The 22,890-nt window shown below is 40.6% G+C and overlaps 1 protein-coding gene across 2 annotated transcripts in view; it reads right to left on the minus strand.

Annotated features, from left to right (window-relative positions):
- CLSTN2 (calsyntenin 2) overlaps positions 1 to 22,890 on the minus strand; it is a 695,827-nt gene that overhangs the window by 107,591 nt on the left and 565,346 nt on the right. For both annotated transcript variants that reach the window (XM_039489461.1, XM_039489460.1), the window contains exon 5: positions 21,026 to 21,175. In XM_039489461.1, coding sequence (XP_039345395.1) covers positions 21,026 to 21,175 — 150 coding nt within the window. The remainder of the gene's footprint in view (positions 1 to 21,025; positions 21,176 to 22,890) is intronic.

Below are 22,890 nucleotides of genomic sequence, written 5' to 3' on the forward strand. Positions count from 1 at the left end.
CCAGACTGTCCGTTTGCTTCTTTGGTTTTCTGGTAGGCTTGTCTGAGCTCCTTAACTTTCACGCGACACTGTAGTGAGTCCCTATTGTGTCCTCTCTCCATCATGCCTCTGGAGACTTTTTAAAATGTTTTGGCATTCCGTCTTCTGGAACGTAGTTCTGCTAGAATGGAATCCTCTCCCCATACAGCGATCAGATCCAGTACCTCCCGTACGGTCCAAGCTGCAGCTCTTTTTCGATTCTTGGACTTCATGGTTACCTGTGCTGATGAGCTCTGCATGGTCACCTGTGCTGATCAGCTCTCCACGCTTGGCAAACAGGAAATGAAATTCAAAAGTTCCCGGGGCTTTTCCTGTCTACCTGGCCAGTGCATCCGAGTTCAGATTGCTGTCCAGAGTGGTCACAATGGTGCACTGTGGGATAGCGCCCAGAGGCCAATACCGTCGAAATGCGTCCACACTAACCCTAATTCGACCCGGCAATGTCGATTTCAGCGCTACTCCCCTCATCGGGGAGGAGTACAGAAATTGATTTTAAGAGCCCTTTATGTCAAAGTAAATGGCTTTGTTGTGTAGATGGGTGCAGGGTTAATTCGATTTAGTGCTGCTAAATTCAACCTAAATTCGTAGTGTAGACCAGGCCTTAGTTCTGTGAACTACTAATGACAGAAAGCTACAGATGAAGGTGCTCTGCAGGCTTACAGCCAGACCTGGCTAATCCATGCTTTGTTTATCCAGCTGTCTCACAACTGAGAAGATTTGAGCAGTTACCAATCTTACAGCACATGCTGTATGTACCACTGACCTTTTCACCTGGAATGTTTAGTTTCTAAATGTGAATAAATATGGTGTTTTCAAACTGTTTTAGGGATTAGTGAGTTCTGATTTACTGATCCCACCAAAACAATGCTGTATTAAAATCAAGAATAATGAGTGTGTTTTAGCTATATTTCCAATTTACATTTTAGCCAAGTACATTTTTTTAGGGACATAATTTATTACAAAACAAAGCAAAGATGCCACATTAATGTTGATATTAAATAGTTAACTCTTTTAAAATCAAGGGCCTGCTTAATCTGTGTCTGCCTAAGCTGCACATCTGGGTATTTGGAAGATTTTTTAGACAGAGCAATCTTGTAATGTGCATAGCTCCAGCTTCTCTGAAGTATTTTTAGCCACAATAAAAGTGGGTCTTTGCTAGTAGAATAAACTCATTAAGTCTGAACATTCAATCAAACCTGATTAAAGGGAACGTACCATCCAAGGAAGTTCTCTTGATCAGGTGGTGGAGACAAAAGTCTCCAATTCAGTAATTAAATAGACTTCCACTTGCTTTATAGTGAATCTTCACTCTGCTCATGCTGAGGTTTTACTCTACTGTAAATAGGTTGTACCAAGACAAGGCTTTGGCATCAGGTCTCACTGCAATTGTTTCCAGAGGGTGAGTAAAGAAGAACTGAGCCTAGAACTGCTCTCCACTATGTACTTTCCAGAGAGCCTCTTGCTACTGCTGATTTGAGATGCCCAATTTGAGACACCTTAAAAGAGACTGATTTTCTGAGCATTCACCCTCTGAAATGCTAACCCTTTTAAGGCGTCTCAAATTGGGCACCCAAAAATCACTGGCCACTTTCGAAAATTTGGCTTAGTCTATCCAATTTTCTTTCAAATACTTGTTTTCTTGCCAGAGAAAGAGATTAATCATTTAATGCTTTGTTATTAACTGCCTGAAGCTATGACTGTGGGAAAATGAAGGTTTCACATGACGTTCCACACCTACAGCAACACACGCTTTTAGGATGTGTTGGTCACTATTCAAAATTATTAGAAGGCAATCATGACTTACTCACTATAGCTATTCTATAGGATATTTAAAATAACTACATTTGCCTGCAACTCCCTTCGCTAACAGATAACTAATTCCCTAGAATGCCTTAAGACACTGTCAATTGTATATCAGTATATCAACAGATTTGCATTCTCTACTCTTTCCAAAATACTTCAGGTTTACACTCTCACACTGCTTAGAAAATAATGTAATTTACTTCCTAACATTTCACTTCAAAAATATGAACATTTGCTGTTATGTATGTGCCATGAGGACAGATGAATTATGGATCCTTCTATTTTCACATTCTCTAGTTATTTACAGACTATTCCCACACCCACAAATCATCAAACAGTGTGAGTTTCAAACTATTTAAAACATTTCAGACTAGTTCTGCACTTCTCTGATTTTGGCCACTTTTTGGTTTCTTAGCTATCTTAGATTAATTGGCACTCATGCAAAATATTCATTACTGGATGTGTGAAATGTGACTGAACCATTAAGGCTGACACATCTGTCTGCAAATCCACAATCTTTAAACATGTGTGAGGTGTTGCTTATAAAATAGGCCATTAAAAATGTCAATACTCTTATTGTAGAATAATGGAGGGCTTCTTTTCTTTTCTTCTGTTTTGTTTTGTTTTTAATTGTCACCTCACTGTCCCTTGGAATTTAAAGAAGTGCAGCTTCATTTATTCCTGTTACTTTTCCACTTGGCAAGCTAGATCACTTATGACTAGAACTATAAAACCCTCATAGTTTTAGCTATTCATATTTATCCAAGCTCCACTGTAAAATCTCAGCTAGAATTCAATCACTGCTTTTTCATGCTGTTTATCTAGCATTTGCATCACAGTATGTATTGCTGCTAGTATTTTCATCAACATGTGTGACACTGGGGCCAGAATCTCAGTCCTGCTTAAGTCCCAACTGCACTGCCTCTGCTGACACAAAAGGGATTTAATGCCGACTTATTAAGGTCAGCATAGCATTCTCCCTCAGGGTAGGTGGTATTCTGGGGCAAGAAAGGGGCAGCAATGGAGTGCAATGTAATCCTGAGTACCCAGTCTCTAAGGTGACGGCTATGTTAAAAATAGATCAGGTTGTTTACATAGTCCTCATTCCTATGGTATTTCTATACCGCAGAGGTGTTAAAATTGAAGTTAACACTCTTACCCTACCCCCCAATAAGAGGCAACTTCAAAAGTACATAGAAGTTGTGAAAGTGTGAGAGAATGAGTGAAGTATCTGTGTGAAGAGGTGACTGGAAGAAAGCTAAGTTGGAGAGATGAGTATTGCATTTCATTCTGAATGGGGCAAGATGCATACTTGTTCTGATCTCTTGCAGAAGAAAGCTTCATTGACTAGGTCCAGGTCCTGTAAAAATCCCATCCCTTGTCCTCAATAGGCCTGGTTGGCAGGGTCACAGTTCCATGGAATAGTTACTGCAGGAGGTCATGGGGAAAGAGGGGATCACTTACATAATTTGAACCCAGGGAAGCTTTTGAATTGCAGGACAGAGATTTTAAATTGGGATAGACAAAATGCAACTAATTTCTAAGGCTGAATAAACAATTAAGATATCTGAACCCATCTGAAATGGATGGCTTGGTATCCAATAAGCTAAATCCAAATCTCCTGGGTTCTCTTTTGGTAAACTCTAATCCGTGACAATATATTTGCAAGGTAACTCAGAGCACCACACACTCGGCAAACCCATGCCAGCCACGGAAAAGAGTCTGGGTGAGAATAAGTCTGCCCAGTTCCAGAGAAGGAAGCCACTGTCTGCACCTCCTCATTCAGCTGGCCCTATTCTGCCACTTGTGCTATAAAGCACTGGCAGGTAGTCCTGGACAGGCCTCACACCTAAACATCACCATGGCATATATTTGGCTGTGAGGTTCCATGGACTATGCAACTAAAATTTGAGCCTAGATCCAAACTCTTGAGTACCTCAAACTAACCCAGTGCAATCCTGTTCAGATCAAATTTCAATAACTAGCCAGTCTTTAAAAATAAATAATAATGATCCCCATGCACAAGGATGGAATGATTTTTCCTTTTAAGTGATGGGTAATGTAAATGTTTAAAATAAAATATGGGGCGCATACCTTGACCTTTATAGGAGTATTATCTAGTTTGTCTTTCCCTTTGGTATATAACTGTAATACAATATATTTCTAATTTCTATTTACTCTATCTGCTAAAAAAGGCAAATTCTGCCTCCACCTTTGTGGTTAGAGAGGGAGCCCTGGCACACTAACCAGTACAGTTCCTCCTGTGCTGGGGAAGACACACAGAACTCAGCTTCCACTGAGATTGCTTCTGTGCCTATGTGGAAAAGGCGGTGGGAGCTATGTGCAAGGGTGTGGTGGGGTAGAGCTATCTGGTGAATTTCTCCAATCTCCCCTGTGGAAGGGCTGTCCCCTGGGCAACAGGGCCCCTTGCAGCCTCTCAGGTTGGGGAGCTGCATGGCCAGAGAAGAAGGTTTTTGTCTTCTCTCTCTCTCACCCAGCCCCCTTCCTTGTGACTGCCCCTGGCCCCAAACTTGATTGTTTGAATCTGTATTGTATTATTTAATTTTTGTATACACTGAAAACCAATAGCATGTTAGAACAAATAAAAAAACCAGTACACCCAGACAGAGTTACAAACCGAACAACTGTGAACAGCTCAACATCCTTACTAAAAAATTGCCTAAATCTGATTGATGATGTGCTGCATGATGAGAAAGAAGAAAGAAGGGCAGGTGAAAGGTAAGGTGGTATGGTAAGTACTGCATGCCATACAAGAGCTGCTAGGCACCAGCTGCCAGACTGGACCAGCCAGCGGTGATGATTTAAGAGCCCAGGGCTCCAATGGGAGGGCCCCCCGGGCGCTAAATCCCACTGGGCTCTGGCAGGCTCTGGCTCTGGCGGCCTTTAAAGGGGGGCTCCCCCAGGGCCGGGCCCCCCCGCCCCAGGCCTCCCCCCTGCCCCCACCCCTGCAGCCACCTCTGCAGCTGGGTAGCTCTGGGTGATTTAAAGGCCTGGGACTCCCAGAGCCAGCCACAGAGGGCCAGGCCTCTTCTCAGAGCCTCTTCCAGTTGAGGCCACGCCCCCTCAGGACTCCGGCGTACCGATAAGTCCTTTACGTTACTTTCACCTCTGCCCAAGGGCTAAATAAATGACATCTCTGGATACTTACCATATGAAATTTGGGACATACAGTGCAGTGACATTTGGGATGTACAGTGCAGTAGAGTCAGGCAAGGCATGGTTTTGTTACATCATTTATTTCAATGGAATGTGGAGACATGCTACCACGTCACAAGCTGGTGCTGCTTGGCTTAATTTATACACGTAGGGAACGCTTAAAAGGTTAATGTTCAATGAAGATGCAACATTTCTGGGGTGGTCCTACTTTTGATACCTGTGCTGCCCTTAGCCTTTGAATACTGAGCTCTACAGAATGCCATTTTTAAGGCATAACATATATTGTCAAAATTATAACATCCCATTTACACAAATAAGATACAAGATCCCTTCCTATGTTTTTCAAACATTGAAGTGAATGCACCAAGCCATTCAAAGGATTAAGAGAGGAAATGGTGATTTTTTTTTCTCTGCAGTAATTTGTTTTGTTACTGTTATACCTGCTCTGAATTCTCAATACCTGAAATAGGTCTCTGAATGCTAGAAAGCCTCACTCATATCTTTATTAGCATTCAAGGTCTTTCCTAGTTCGATTACTGAATGATACTTTTCTATTAATATTCTGTCTTCAGGTTACACATGCATTTGTTTGACTATAATTCCTTTGTATATATGTTGTGCACGTACACACACACACACACACACACACACAATCACTTCACCTTCCACAGTGTTCCATTCATTTTATAATCAGTTGGTAATGTAATTCAGTTGTTCTTTATAGTCGAGAGTTAATTTTGGGAGAGATCTTGAACTGCCACATCATAATGATTGGAATAAATAAACTGAAATTTACTTAAAGAACTTGTACATGTATATCTTTATGACGCTGCTCCTGAAATCTGATCTGTATAGGTGGATCCCAGCACAGCCCCATTGATTTCAATGGCATTCTTCAGGATTTCCCCAGGCAGATCCAACTACAGGATCAGGCCTGAGTTCAGACCAGAGTTCAGACTAGTGCAAGCATAGGAGTAAAACATCAGATTTGACCATAGCAAATTTCACTTTTGGCATGGCCTCATTTCACAGAACATTTAAGAATTGGCATTCTGTTGTACTCACACACCAGCAAGAAAGAGTGTTTAGTGGTGTCACTGTTCCCTTCTCCTCTTTCATGTTTTCTTTGTCTATTCCCTCCTCCCCCTCCTCCCCGTAACAAATAATTTAGCTTGCTTTTTGTTTTATACTCATCAAATTAGTTTAATGTTTAAAAAATGGCTTCTCTCATCTGTATTTTATTTCTGCCAGGTAAGTCTTTGAATATCACTGCAGACTGGTTTGAAGAACAGTGATTGGTTATAGTTTAGGCCTTGTCTACACCTAAAACTTGTGTTGACGTAACTACATGGCTCAGGAGTGTGAAAAATTCACATTCTTCAGCGATTTAGTTAAACCAACCTAAGCTCTGGTGTAGACAGCTCTAGGTGACCAGAAAAATTCTTCAATCAACCTCGCCATGGCCTCTCAAGGGGGTGGATTTATTACAGCAAAGAAAAAACCCTTCCATCACTGTAGAAAGTATTTACACTAAAGTAGCATACCTGCAGGTTTGCATCTGTGTCTCCATAGTGCGAGTAGCATAGATATAGCCTTAAAAACATATCCTTAGAAACGTATGATCACATCTTTTCCAAAATGCCAATCTAATTTCAGAGGGTCTTGAAAGACCACACGTGCATTGAAGTGACCTTTCCAGGGAATTCTGGATAGAGCTTCTTACAGGATCCATTAACAGCATCACTGTGCCCTGGCCAGAGTTTCATTTCTTGAGATCATGCTTTCAACAGATATAAGCCCTTGACAGTGGATGAAAGAACCTTCTTCTTGCGAAGGACCTGAGTGTGCTGCCTGCCAAGGACTCCGAGCAACTTCAACTTCCAGCATCTGATGGACAACAGGTATTATGCCAAAATGAAGCAAAATTTAAGTTGCAGCTGGGCCTCCACAGGAACTCTGCCACTGGTGGTTGCCCCCAGCAGGAAAAGGCCCATGATGCAATGGAGCTGGGGATGAGGATTGGGAGGGGCTCAGGGCTACGGCAGAGGATTGGCGAGCAGGGATAAGGGCTGCAGGGTAGGCCAGGAATGAGAATTCAGGGTGTAGAAGGGGGTTCCTTGGCTGGGGTAGGGGGTTGGGTGTGGGAGAGGTTCAGGGCTCTGGGCTGGGGGTGCAGGCTGTGGGGTGGGGCTGAGGATGAGGGGTTTGAGTGCCAGAGGGGGCTCTGGGTTTTGGGAGGGGCTCTCAGGGCTGGGGCAGAGTGTTGGAGTGCTGGAGGGGGTCACGGCTCTGGGCTGGAGGTGCAGGCTCTGGGTGGGTTTGGGGATGAGGGGTTTAGGGTGCAGGAAGGGACTCTGGGTTGGGGGGGCTCAGGGATGGGGACTGAGGTTGGGGCACGGGCTTACCTCGGGCAGCTCCTGGTCAGCTGTGAAGTGGGGGTGCTACTGCCCGTCCTGGCAGACCATGCTGCGCCCCGGAAGTGGCCAGCAGCAGGTCTGGCTCCTAGGCAGAGGCGTGCAAGCATCTCTGCATGGCACTCGCCCGCAGGCACCACCCCCTCAAGCTCTCATTGGTGGGAACCAGCCAATGGGAGTCCGGAACCGGTGCTCGGGGCAGGAGCAGCGCGCACAGCTCCATTACACCCCCACCTAGGAGCCAGACCTGCTGCTGGCCGCTTCTGGGGTGCAGCGTGGTGTCTGAAGAGGTAGGGACTGGTGCCTGCCTCAGCTGGGCACCACCACCGATGGGACTATTAATAGCCCGATCGGCAGTGCTGACCAGAGCCGCTGTGACCCAATGCATTACATTCCGTGACCCAGTACTCGGTCGCGACCCACAGTTTGAAACCACTGGCCTAGGGGAAAAAAGTACCAAAAAAGTGCCACTGTGGCTAAACAGCAAAGTAAAAGAAGCAGTTAGAGGCAAAAAGGTATCATTTAAAAAGCTGAAGTTAAAACATATTAAGGAAAATATAAAGGAGCAACTGAAGTGTAAAAATATAATTAGGAAGGCAAAAAAAGAATTTGAAGAAGAGCTAGTCAAAGACTCAAAAAGTAACAGCAAAATTTTTGTTTAAGTACATCAGAAGCAGGAAGCCTGTTAAACAACCAGTGAGGCCACTGGATGATCAAGATGCTAAAGGAGCACTCAAGGAAGATAGGGCCGTTGCAGAGAAACTACATGAATTTAAATCTGAGGAACTGTCCCAGACTGAGGTGTCATTAGAGGAGGTTTTGAAACAAATTGATAAATTAAACAGTAATCAATCACCAGGACCAGATGGTATTCACCCAAGAGTTCTGAAGGAACTCAAATGTGAAATTGCAGAACTAATAACTGTGGTATGTAACCTATCATTTAAATCAGCTTCTGTACCAGATGACTGGAGGATAGCTAATGTGATGCCAATTTTGAAAAAGGCTCCAGAGGCGATCCTGCCAATTACAGGCTGGTAAGCCTAACTTAAGTATTAGGCAAATTGGTTGTAAAGAACAGAATGATCAGACACATGGATGAACACGATTTTTGGGGGAAGAGCCAACATAGCTTTTGTAAAGGGAAATCATGCCTCACCAATCTACAAGAATTCTTTGAGGGGGTTAACAAGCATATGAACAAGGGTGATCCAGTGCATCTAGTGTACTTAGATTTTCAGAAAGCTTTTGATAAGGTCCCTCACCAAAGGCTCTTATGCAAAGTAAGCTGTCATGGGTTTAGAGGGAAGGTCCTATCATGGTTGAAAGATAGGAGGCAAGGGAAGGAATAAATGTCCATTTTTCAGAATGGAGAGAGGTAAATAGTGGTGTCCCCCAGGGGACCAGTACTGTTCAACATATTCATACATGATTTGGAAAAAAGGGTAATGACTGAGGTGGCAAAATTTGCAGATCATACGAAACTACTCAAGATTGCTAAGTCCAAAGCAGACTATGAAGGGATCTCACAAAACTGGGTGACTGGGTGATAAAATGGCAGATGAAATTCAATGTTGATAAATGCAAAGTAATGCACATGGGAAAACATAATCCAAACTATACATATAAAATGTATCTGTTACCATTCAAAAAAAAAGATCTTGGAGTCATTGTGGATAGTTCTCTGAAAACATCTTCTCAATGTGCAGTGGCAGTCAAAAAAGCTAACAGAATGTTGGGAATCATTAAGAAAGGGATAGATAATTAGACAGAAAATATCATATTCCCTCTATATACATCTATGGTATGCCCACATTTTGAATACTGCGTGCAGATGTGGTTGCCCCATCTCAAAAAAAGATATATTTGAATTGGAAAAGGTATAGTAAAAGACAACAAAAATTATTAGTAGTGTGGAACAGCTTCCATATGAGGACAAATTAATAAGACTGGGACTTTTCAGCTTAGAAAAGAGACGACTATAGGGGAATATGATCAAGGTGTATAAAATCATGATGTGACATTGCACTCCATAATGTTTTATGGAAATCTGCTTATGAGTGTGAATATGATGTAACTGGAATATGCTTTAGGCAAAAGGTATCTTGTAAGGTATCATTACAAAGCTTATAATCTACTGAATGTGTTCATCCTATTTGTTTCAGAATGGTAGCCGTGTGTTAGTCCATATCAGCAAAAACAACCAGGAGTCCTTGTGGCACATTAGAGACTAACAAATTTATTTGGGAACAAGCTTTCATGGGCTAGAACCCACTTCTTCAGATGCATGGAGTGGAAAATACAGTACCAGGTATATATAGATAGTACACAAAAAGATGGGAGTTGCCTTACCAAGTGTGTGTGGGGGGTCAGTCTAAAGAGACAATTGAATTAACAGTAGGCTACCAAGGGGGGGGGAAATCACTTTTGTAGTGGTAATGAGGGTGGCCCATTTCAAACAGTTGACAAGAAGTTGTGAGTAACAGTAGGCGGGAAATAGTAGGGGGAAATTAGTTTTTGTAATGACCCATCCACTCCCAGTCTTTATTCAGACCTAACTTGATGGTGTCCAGTTTGAAAATTAAATCCAGCTCTGCTGTTTCACATTGGAGTGTGTTTTTGAAGTTTTTTGGTTGAAGAATTTAAGTCTGTTATTGAGTGACCAGGGAGACTGAAGTGTTCTCTTACTGGTTTTTGAATATTATAATTCCTGATGTCAGATTTGTGTCCATTTATTCTTTTGCATAGAGACTGTCTGGTTTGGCCAGAAGGGCATTGCTGGCACATGATGGCATATATCACATTGGTAGATGTGCAGGTGAATGAGCCCCTGATGGTGTGGCTGATGTGGTTAGGTCCTATGATGGTGTCCTTTGAATAGATATGCGGACAGAGTTGACACCGGGGTTTGTTGCAGGATTTGTGTGGTGTGTAGTTGCTGGTGAGTATTTGCTTCAGGTTGTGGGGGAGCTGTCAGTAAGTGAGGACTGGCCTGTCTCCCAAGGTCTGTGAGAGTGAGGGATTGTCCTTCAGTATAGGTTGTAGATCCCTGATGATGCACCGGAGAGGTTTTAGCTGGGGGCTGTAGGTGACAGCTAGTGGCGTTCTGTTACTTTCTTTGTTGCACCTGCTTGATAGAGATCATGTAGATGTTTGTCTCTGTCTGAGGGATTGGAGCAAATGTGGTTGTATCTTAGAGCTTGGCTGTAGACAATGGATCGTGTAATGTGGTCTAGATGAAAGTTAGAAGCATGTAGGTAAGTATAGAGGTCAGTAGGTTTCCGGAATAGGGTGGTGTTTATGTGACCATCACTTATTAGCACTGTAGTGTCTAGGAAGTGGATTGCTGTGTGGACTGGTCCAGGCTGAGGTTGATGGTGTGTGGAAATTGTTGAAATCCTGGTGGAATTCCTCAAGGGAATTCCTCCTTCCAATGGGTCCAGATGACGAAGATGTCATCAATGTAGTGCAAGGAGAGTAGGGGCATTAGGGGACGAGAGCTGAGGAAGCGTTGTTCTAAGTCAGCCATAAAAACACTAAGTCAGCCCAAGTCCTGCTGACTTGACGGTATAAATTGTCCCCAAATCTGAAATAGTTGTGGGAGAGGACAAAGTCACAAATTTCAGCCACCAGGTTTGCCGTGACATTATCAGGGATGCTATTCCTGATGGCATGTAGTCCACCTTTGTGTGGAATGTTAGTGTAGAGGGCTCCTACATCCATAGTGGCAAGGATGGTGTTTTCTGGAGGATCACCAAAGGATTTCTATGCATGTATCATTCTTGTATCTGAAGCTAGAAATATGAAGTATAACTCTGAGGTCCTATTGTAATTATGCAAAGTGTGGGCCACTAATGGTGGTTTAGAATCTTGATGGCTCCCATTTACTAGGACAATTGGTTGTAGATGGTTTGCAAACCTTCTGGTGTATGTGCGGGACAGCCCTAGAAGAATGGAGGCTGGGGTCTCACAGGACATGTGAACATGTCACCTGATACTGGAATCCATCTTAAACCTGGTTCTTTTCCATTTAGAAGGAAGGGTGGGGACCCAAAGAGAACATAAGAACATAAGAACATAAGAAAGGCCGTACCGGGTCAGACCAAAGGTCCATCTAGCCCAGTATCTGTCTACCGACAGTGGCCAATGCCAGGTGCCCCTGAGGGAGTGAACCTAACAGGCAATGATCAAGTGATCTCTCTCCTGCCATCCATCTCCATCCTCTGACGAACAGAGGCTAGGGACACCATTCTTACCCATCCTGGCTAATAGCCATTTATGGACTTAGCCACCATGAATTTATCCAGTCCCCTTTTAAACATTGTTATAGTCCTAGCCTTCACAACCTCCTCAGGTAAGGAGTTCCACAAGTTGACTGTGCGCTGCGTGAAGAAGAACTTCCTTTTATTTGTTTTAAACCTGCTGCCTATTAATTTCATTTGGTGACCCCTAGTTCTTGTATTATGGGAATAAGTAAATAACTTTTCCTTATCCACTTTCTCAACATCACTCATGATTTTATATACCTCTATCATGTCCCCCCTTAGTCTTCTCTTTTCCAAACTGAAGAGTCCTAGCCTCTTTAATCTTTCCTCATATGGGACCCTCTCTAAACCCCTAATCATTTTAGTTGCTCTTTTCTGAACCTTTTCTAGTGCTAGAATATCTTTTTGAGGTGAGAGACCACATCTGTACACAGTATTCGAGATGTGGGCGTACCATGGATTTATATAAGGGCAATAATATATTCTCAGTCTTATTCTCTATCCCCTTTTTAATGATTCCTAACATCCTGTTTGCTTTTTTGACCGCCTCTGCACACTGCGTGGACATCTTCAGAGAACTATCCACGATAATGCCAAGATCTTTTTCCTGACTCGTTGTAGCTAAATTAGCCCCCATCATGTTGTATGTATAGTTGGGGTTATTTTTTCCAATGTGCATTACTTTACATTTATCCACATTAAATTTCATTTGCCATTTTGTTGCCCAATCACTTAGATTTGTGAGATCTTTTTGAAGTTCTTCACAATCTGCTTTGGTCTTAACTATCTTGAGTAGTTTAGTATCATCTGCAAACTTTGCCACCTCACTGTTTACCCCTTTCTCCAGATCATTTATGAATAAATTGAATAGGATTGGTCCCAGGACTGACCCTTGGGGAACACCACTAGTTACCCCTCTCCATTCTGAGAATTTACCATTAATTCCTACCCTTTGTTCCCTGTCCTTTAACCAGTTCTCAATCCATGAAAGGACCTTTCCTTTTATCCCATGACAGCTTAATTTACGTAAGAGCCTTTGGTGAGGGACCTTGTCAAAGGCTTTCTGGAAATCTAAGTACACTATGTCCACGGATCCCCCTTGACAACATGTTTGTTGACCCCTTCAAAGAACTCTAATAGATTAGTAAGACACGATTTCCCTTTACAGAAACCATGTTGACTATTGCTCAAGAGTTTATGTTTTTCTATGTGTCTGACAATTTTATTCTTTACTATTGTTTCAACTAATTTGCCCGGTACCGACGTTAGACTTACCGGTCTGTAATTGCCGGGATCACCCCTAGAGCCCTTTTTAAATATTGGCGTTACATTAGCTAACTTCCAGTCATTGGGTACCGAAGCCGATTTAAAGGACAGGTTACAAACCTTAGTTAATAGTTCCACATCTTCACATTTGAGTTCTTTCAGAACTCTTGGGTGCATGCCATCTGGTCCCGGTGACTTGTTAATGTTGAGTTTACCAATTAATTCCAAAACCTCCTCTAGTGACACTTCAATCTGTGACAGTTCCTCAGATTTGTCACCTACAAAAGCCAGCTCAGGTTTGGGAATCTCCCTAACATCCTCAGCCGTGAAGACTGAAGCAAAGAATCCATTTAGTTTCTCTGCAATGACTTTATCATCTTTAAGCGCTCCTTTTGTATTTTCATCGTCAAGGGGCCCCACTGGTTGTTTAGCAGGCTTCCTGCTTCTGATGTACTTAAAAAACATTTTGTTATTACCTTTGGAGTTTTTGGCTAGCCGTTCTTCAAACTCCTCTTTGGCTTTTCTTATTACACTCTTGCACTTAAGTTGGCAGTGTTTGTGCTCCTTTCTATTTGCCTCACTAGGATTTGACTTCCACTTTTTAAAGGAAGTCTTTTTTTCTCTCACTGCTTCTTTTACATGGTTGTTAAGCCACAGTGGCTCTTTTTTAGTTCTTTTACTGTTTTTCTTAATTTGGGGTATACATTGAAGTTGGACCTCTATTATGGTGTCTTTAAAAAGGGCCCACGCAACTTGCAGGGATTTCACTTTAGTCACTGTACCTTTTAACTTTTGTCTAACTAATCCCCTCATTTTTGTATAGTTCCCCCTTTTGAAATTAAAGGCCACAGTGTTGGGCAGTTGAGATGTTCTTCCCACCACAGGGATGTTGAAAAGGGGGTGGAACAGAACAAAGGGGGCTGCCAGCCATGAGAACACCCTTCTTTTCCACCTAAGATGTCTGCTGGAACTAACAAGGACTGTACCAGGGGAAAGGATTGGGCCCAGACTAGGAAGGAGTTTAGTGTGTGAAAGAAGCTTATTGGAACATTTCTGAGGGTGAGATTTTACCTGTAATCAGTTTCTTAATGTATCAGGCTTAGACTTGAATGTTTTTGCTTTATTTTCTTGGTGACTTACTTTGTTCTGTTGGTTATTACTTCAAACCACTGAAATCCTAGTTTTTATTCTTATTAAAATCACTTTTGTTTATTACTGAACCCAGAGTAAGTGATTAATACCTGGGGGAGCAAACAGCTGTGCATATCTTTCTATCAATGATATAGAGGGCAGAAAATTTATGAATTTACCCTGTATAAGCTTTATACAGATAAAATGGATTTATTTGGGGTTTGGATCCCACTGGGAGCTGGGTGTCTGGATGCTGGAGATAGGAAACCTGCTGAGCAGTTTTTAGTTAAAGTCTTCAGCTTTGGGGCCATGGACCAGACCTGGGTCTGCGTTGCAGCAGGCTAGCGTGTCTGGCTCAACAAGGCAGGGTTCTGGAGTCCCAAACTGGCAGGGAAAATGGGCTCAGAGGTAACTTATGCATGTCAGGCGACAGGCCCAAGGGGGTCTCTGTGACTGAACCCGTCAAACATGAGAGGTGTGGAGAAAGTAAATAATGAAGTGTTATTTACTCTTCCTAATAACACAAGAATTAGGAATCACCAAATGAAGTTAATAAGCAGCAGGTTTAAAACAAACAAAAGGAAGTACTTCTTGACACAATACACAGTCAAGCTGTGGAACTCTTTGCCAGGGGATGTTGTGAAGACCAAGACTATAACAGGGTTCAAAAAAGAACTAGACATGGAGGATAGGGCCATCAATGGCTATTAGCCCGAATGGGCACGGATGTGAAATTATGCTCTGAAGTGTCCCTAGACTCTGTTTGCCAGAAGCTGGGAATGGGCAACATGGGATAGATCATTTGATGATTACCTGTTCTGTTCATTCCCTCTGAAGCACCTGGCATTGGTCACTGCAGGAAGACAGGATATTGGGCTAGATGGACCTTTGGTCTGACCCAGTATGGCCACTCTTATGTTATTAGTTGCAACCTTAATTCATTTTTAACTATGTATTTTGGGAAGAGAGAAACTATTCAGATGAGTTCCCTGAATTCTGAGCAGACAGGTTTGTTTACAGTAGCTTAGTAGCCCTGCAGCCTTAGTGATTGTTATCCCTTTGAAATCATTCTGTTCTTACGAAATAAAATAAAAACCTGATTTGGGGTTTAATTGATCAAGAACTGATCAGATCTGTGTCAGCCTGAAGGTGAGATTTAGGAGATCTTTGTACCTGTGTTTTTCTTTCTTTCTTTTTTGGTAGGCACTCTACTCAAGAATACTAAATTCCCCTTGCCTTTCCCCCATCCCCCAGCATGGAACATAATTCACCACAGGCCTCAACATTCCAGTAATGATTTGTTTTCTTCCCCCATCCCACTGTTGCCTATGTTGCATCTTTTCTCATTATACTACTGGTTCTGACAAGCAGAAATTAGCTATTTTTATCAGTTTTTGAAAATAATACCTTTCATGTCTTCATTGCAATAAGCATTATTAATAAAAAAATACATGCTCCTAGTTCTTTTTTTAAATGTGACCTTTGAAATTTACTACTTATCAGATGAATAAATATGTTAAAATACCATATACAATCAATCAAGTTTCTCACCATTATCTGTAAAAAAGAAATCATTTGTAAAATTTTAAATGGTAGCCAATTTCAAAGAAAAAGCAATTTACAGCAGAAAATGAAACAGCGATTCAAAACACTGATAGAAAAACACAAAGAAGAGAACAAAGATGCACTCTGATATTTAGATTTTTGCACATGCATTTAAAAAGGTGGTCATGGTGCCTTAGTGTCACAAAGACTAGAAGCCTGATCAAAAAGTTGATGGAGTTTTGCTTGAATAAGGAGTGAAGGTCTGGCTCCTCAGTTCCTTTTTTAAAGGTAGGAATTCTAACCTTAACACAAGTCCAGTGCGGTGATGTATTCCAGTGGAATCCTAGATCAGGCACAATCTCTTCAGTATCAAAGGGAGGATAGTAATTTGTAATGACATTCCATAATTTCTAAGAAATCTGTAATGATGTTTGATAATCCTCTGCTATATGTAAAAAGGATATGGGTAATTGAACAAATGACCAAAGCAATCTCATTCAATTGAGTGGAGATTCTGAGAACCAACTATCTGAAGCAAGTATACAAAATTCTAGATAAGCTTGTATCATTTTACATTAAAAATCCATGGTACCATGGGTGAGTGAATTATCAGTCTATATAAAATATCAGAGAAACTCAACATGATTAGAAAAATATGCTGTCTGAAACTCAGCTAGTGCCTTCTTCAAGGAAACTTAAGTCATTATTTAATCTCCTGACTAGAAAGGATTTTGAAATTACACATTGTTTTAGAAACAAAAGTCCTGTGGGGCTGATGATGGGTTTGAAAGTTTACATTTCAGTTAAAGCTAGTTAGTAAAGGGGATGACAAACAGAAGAGAAGGTCTTCAAGTGATAAAGAAGCTGTCTTTCTAATCTGACCTGGAGCAATGAGTTTCATGGCAGATATTTTCCCTAGATGGGAAAAGATCTTTGCTTTCACTAGTTGTAAGATGCTCTCTGATCTGCAGAGTAGGTCAGAAAATAAGGAATAAAAAAAGAGATTCACAATTTATCTTCTATTTTTGTCAATTTAATTTTAGCATAAATGTTCTGAACATGTCTAATTATCTGTAATAATCTCCATTCTTAAAATAACCTTTAATATGGGTATCTGACTAGTTAAGACTGGAACCTAGCACAGCTCCACTGAAGTCACCATCCATATCAATTTTCACTGATCTATTACTAATCTCTTACCTTTATGGATAAAACTGAACAGGACTGGAGTGCAGGATTGGGTTTTACTGTTTCTCTGTTGAATAATAAAACCTTGTTCTTCTATACTGTAGAACAAGTGTTCATATCGGAACTGTTGAGTGTCTATGTCTAAATACACTGTACACCTTAATGGAAATAAAACTACCTAAATTAAAGAATGAGTCTAATTCTCCTTTCAATGATATACGTCAATATTTATATGGCTGAAGAACCAATGGAGTGAGGAGAATCAGGTCAGACGTGTGTCTTTCTCAGATGCTGAGCTGACAAAAAAACTGCACAATGCCAGTCTGTGTCCTTAGGGAATCACAGCCTGCAACAAGAATGCCAAAGACAGAACAATCTGAAGTTTCTGGGGAACATAGCTGAACAGAAAAGTCTACTGTAAGCAGAAGAAAAGTAGATGAGATGGTTATTTGTTACATAGCTACAAGAAACTCGAGGTGTGTTACCGTCTTTGTTCCCTTTTTTCTGCTTAAAATCTCCCTTTTATCACTAACATAAATTTCCATAGTAGTAATAACTTTGACTTATTATGTAAGCACCCTCATTGCCTGGGAGAAGGTAATCATGACATCTACACTGTTTGAAATAAATGCTGATGAGAACATAAGCAACATGAGGAAAGCTGCAGCATATTTCAAAGTTACTGAGCCAAATTCATGCCTAGGAGACTCCAGTAACACCAAAGGAGCTAACTAGGAATGAATTTGGTCCATTGATTTCTATTTTTGTTTGCTGAGGGTACCACCACAATGGGTAAAAACTGTTTGATGTCAGTTAAGTTCAGATTTGGCTGTCTCAGGAGTCTTCCCTGTAAAATATCAGGTTAACCTCTCCTGAGCAGCTCCTGCATTGTGTGTGACCATTCACCAGTGTCTATTATCAGAGGCACGGGAAGCAGTCACTAAATTTGATGGAGCCCTTTAACAATACTAGCATTATTTTCTACCTAAGGGGAAATTGTTTTCAGAGTGAGACCTAGGTCTGTTGAATTGTATTTGCTCTGCTACACATATTAGTCATGTGGAGTTAGCCTCTAGGAACAGGAATCAATTTGTACTTGAATTACACTCTGTATATGCCAATTCTTTGCTGCCTTACCCCAGAGCAATTTGGGTTGTTTGAAGGACGGCTGTGACCTCACTGAAATTTTTAACATTGGGTTCACAGTAGGACAGCTATTGTTTCAGTTACTGCCAGTCCCAGAAAGAGCTGCACAATAGTTCAGACCACTGACCAATAGCAACTTTTAGGAAACAACCAAGAATGGAGTAAATTCAAATTCAGTAGATTTAAAAAAAAAATCAGAGTTTATTAAGGTTAACACTGCAGAATTTTTCAAAATGTATGTTGTAACTTATTTCTCCAACTTCTGTGTTATAATCAAGAGCTCTGAAGAATGCTGTGTTCTTTGGCAAAAATATTAAAATATTTTTAGGTAGGCAAGATTACTCAAATTTATTATTGTTTTCAAAGAACTGAAACTTACATTATTTTAAGAGGAGGGAGTAATTGTCATCCCACCTACCTGCATTTTATATTGCTAAATACCAGGGTTTAGGCTTTCAGTATTGTTGCAGAACTGGAAATAGTCACTAAGTTTTACCTTATTGATTATTTTACATTGATTATTTCTACTAACAGGCAAACAGCTTTACAGACAATCAGCTTAAGTTTGACTGGGATGATGAAAACAACAACTGAAATATGTGGCCGTCCTTTCTAAAAATAAGCAGGCATAAAGTATTTCTTGTTTTAATAGAAGTACAGGAGTTGGTATAAATATCATATATAATCTCATCACCAAGTTATTGCTTATTATTTGGCGAGTGCAAAAGATGCACTGTACTCATGTAATTCAAGATCCCAAGGATCTTACAATATACAATGCAATCACATACCATTTAAAGTGATCTGAAGAAACGTAGATACAATGAAAGAGATTCTGTTATCCATTGCTCTGATGTAAAAACCAGAGTAACTCCATCAAATGAACTAATTTGGAAGTACCTTGGTAAAACTGGGAGCAGAATCTAGCGAAGTTTACTAATACAGTTTTTCTCCATTGCCTATGCCAAAGACTCATAATAGAATCTTGAACAACCTCAGATCATAACAACAAAGAACACAATTATACAGCATAGCCTATAAAAACAAAATTGAAAATTAAAATAGATATTACATACAGGCCTAACAAATGCTATCAGGCCAGGCCACATCATTTCCAACTGCTCATAGATGTCTTAGATGAGCTATTCTCTTCTTATACCACATATTGTAAAAAAAAAATTAAAAGCTGATTTTTGTCTACATACTTTACATAGGTTCCACCTCAGTTTAATGCAATTCCCACCCTCCTCCTCGTTTTATTTTCCATTCCAAACATATTGGCCTCTCAATTCTCTCAATGTCACTAAACTAAAATAACGAACCAGGGCCTGATCCCTATTATCAAGGGTTAAACAAAGCATCAGTCACACACAACTCTGATTTCTAGGAGGAGAATAAATTCTGCATGTGGAAAGAATCAGAACTCATGACCAGCCTTTTGCTAAGATCATAAATAAATTATATCCATTTTATGTAATATTAAAGGAGGGGAAAGTAGGCAAGAAGGGTTGTTTGCATCTTTTATCACCTATCAGTTTTTTTAATTACCTGAAATATGTTGCAATGAGCAACTGCATTGTAATTGATGTATGAACTGTTAAATAAAATTGCTGTAAGTATGATGTTATTGGGCAATATAATTGTGCTATTAGCATGATTTCTTCACAAAGATTACTCAGTCAATAGAATACCTTTATGGAAATAATAAAATAGTTAACAACCAGGGATTGCATCATTTTAATACTAGTTTCTGAGCTTACATTTTGGTGCATTTAATCCTCCAGCAAATGATCTCACAAAATAGAGTCTTTGCACAAATAAAATCTCTCTAAAGAATGCTCTTTGATCTTATAAAAAGAATAGTAAGTTTTTTAGACCAACAAACATAGCTAAGAATATGTAGAACTGTTTCAAATATTCCGGACACATGCACAATGAAAACTATGTGTGGCCCCTAACAACTAAAGTGCCATTTTCTCCTCTGAATAGTGAGTATAAAAATGGAATCCTGGTGCTCCACGTTTATTGCACCTCAGTGACTTCCAGACTCATTGTGCTCAGTTTACAAGTAGTTTCTTCTGTCAGCCATTTCCACAATCTAGGTGATGCCAATGAAGGCAAGATTTTTCCTCCATAAGCATCCACACTAGCAATTAAGATTTTGAAGGCCCAATTTAGTCCTGAGTTACACTAGGGTAATCTAGCTATTTTAGGCTCCCATTGTCAGAGTATCTGACCACCTTACAATCTAACATATTTAACCTTATAACTCCTCCATGGGTTAGGTGTTATCCCCATTTTACAGACAAGGAACTGTGGAAGATTGTTGCCTGCGGATTGTGCCCTCTTTGATACTGTGCAAGTACACTAATGACACTAACAGACTGGCCATATAGGTGGAACTTGACAAACAATTCTGTTGATGACACATGAAAAGGAATCCGGCTTACTCTGTCCCAGCGGTTCTCAAACTGTGGGTCGGGACCCCCAAAGTGGGTTGCAACCCCATTTTAATGGAGTCACCAGAGCCAGTATTAGACTTGCTGGGGCCCGGGGCTGAAGCCAAAGACCAAGGACTCTAGCCTGGGGCCGCAGGGCTCGGGCTCTGCCCCTGCCCTGCCCTCTGCCTGGGGTCATGAAGTAATTTTTGTTGTCAGAAGGGGGTCACGGTGCAATGAAGTTTGAGAAGCGCTGCTTTATCCTAGCTCTATTGCCTCTGAACAGTTTACTAAAAAAGATTTAAAAAAAACAAAAACATTTTTGAACTCCTTAGAACGTTTGACTAAGTTTTGGAAAGGTTTTTAAGTGATGCTTTTATTCTGAGTTGATTTGATCAGTCCTTCATTCCGACCCATGAAGAATCACTTATTCCTAAGGAACGTGACTTGATATAAACCAGCTGGGAGTGATTATCCAGATTTTAAACTGGTACTGGATTAAATACAAGTAAAAAATAGTAATCATTTTACATATAACTGCAAAGAATACCAGCCATTATATATTGTGAAAGAAAGAAAAAAAAACCAAACAATGTCAAATATTAAACCCTACCTTGCCAGCCTGGTTTGCACACTGGTTTGACATCAACTCGTACTAAGACATCTTCTGTTGCACGTTTCTGCCCACAGTCAAAAGCAGTTACCATTATCTCATACTCGTGCTGTTTATCGTAGTTCAGCTTCTCTGTGTTTCTAATATTACCTGCAGATTTAATATAAGACAGCGTCCAGCAATTATTTATTGGTCAAGCTAATTTCTTTGACAATTATGTATTGCATCCATGTATCAGCCCACAATAGTGAGGGCCAGATAAAGCAAGCCTTCAGTGGGCAGAATTCCTGTTGAGGAATTCTACATGCAGAAGATTGTGGGACAGGGCCCAAATGAAAGGAACCCATCAGTGTCATATAAAGTTTCATTTTAGGACTATGTAATTGCACAGACTTGATTACATGTAAATGTATCTTTTTAAATCAGATTGAACATGTAATTACAGGCAACACTATCCTCATCTGCATACACTCCTCACATAGAGTAGCGACATCATCACTCCTTTCCCTTAGACCCTGCAGACTGATAACCATTGGTCCATGTTTGAGAAAGGAGCAGGAGGAGGATAGAATATGGGTCAGGGCTAGGGAAAAAAAATCACATTGTTTGCCTTCTAATCCTGTGGAGATCATGGAGGGAAGATAGTACAGCCAAAGCTAAACTATCTTGTCACTCATTCCCTCTGCAGTTAGTTCCTATCTAAATCGTGAATACCTTCTTCCTTTCAGTCCCCTCCCATGGGCCTGGATCATCATCATCATCAACATAACCAAGCTCACCTGCATTTTATATGATACCACTGTGCTACCAGATGGAAAATAAAATTCAACAACAAAACTCATCTGCCAAACCTGACAGATACATAAAGGTGACAGATTATCTGTTCTAGTAACAAAGAAATTATATGTTTCACAAGAAAATGGAAAGATCTCTCTCAGTCACCATAATCTCTAGTGTTTTAGGATTGCAGTCGTAATTAATGAGTTCAGCATTTTCATTCAGTCCATTTCTGCAGAAATGCAGTTCTCGCTCAACCTGCACCTCAGAAATGTTTAATATACTCTGCTCCAACATATTAATTCATTCTTTAGCCAGGAATATATCTAACCATACTCACATCCTAAAGTTATATTCATTCTAGATGGGAACCCATGTCTCAAGTCATCATATCATACCAAATATGGATCTGACATGGCATGTTGCACAATCAAGTAGTTTGACCAAAATTTGGGCACCAAAATACATATGGTATTTATGCACATAAAAAGTGGCTTATTATCAAAAGATACAGAGAAGGCAGGGCTGCCTCCTTTAAATATCTTGGCCTTTGCAAACTCTTTTCATTGATTTTAAACGTGAGAAAAAACAACCCCCAAACTGCTATATATACATGGACAATTTCCAAACCCAGTCTTTAGTTTTTCATTCACAACTGTGCAGGAGACAGACCTTGAACCCACAAATAGTGTTTTCAGGGAAACTATATCTAAGTGCCATTTTGGTCATTTGGCCATTTTGGTCAGAGTCGATCATTTCTGAGCACAAACAAATGTACAGAATGGCACACACTGAATTAGAACTCTAGCACTCTGGAGGAAGTACCCTATACCTGGTGCATCGTGATTTCCCTTCTTCCCCCTCACAGAAGGAGGAAACGGAAGATGATTGTGACCAAGTCACATTCTGGTTCCTAGTCTGCTCCTGGGGAAGTGCAGTAAGCATTGCACTATACTGATTTTTAGTATTTAGCTAGGACTATATATTTTCCAAATGATGCATCTTAATTAAACCCTCATAAAATTCCTACGAAGTAGGCAAGATCATTATCTAGTCAATAGCCTTCTCTGGTTAATTGTCCCTCACAT

Source organism: Mauremys reevesii, linkage group 9 (genome assembly GCF_016161935.1).
Source record: "Mauremys reevesii isolate NIE-2019 linkage group 9, ASM1616193v1, whole genome shotgun sequence".
In the NCBI taxonomy this organism is placed as follows: Eukaryota; Metazoa; Chordata; order Testudines; family Geoemydidae; genus Mauremys; species Mauremys reevesii.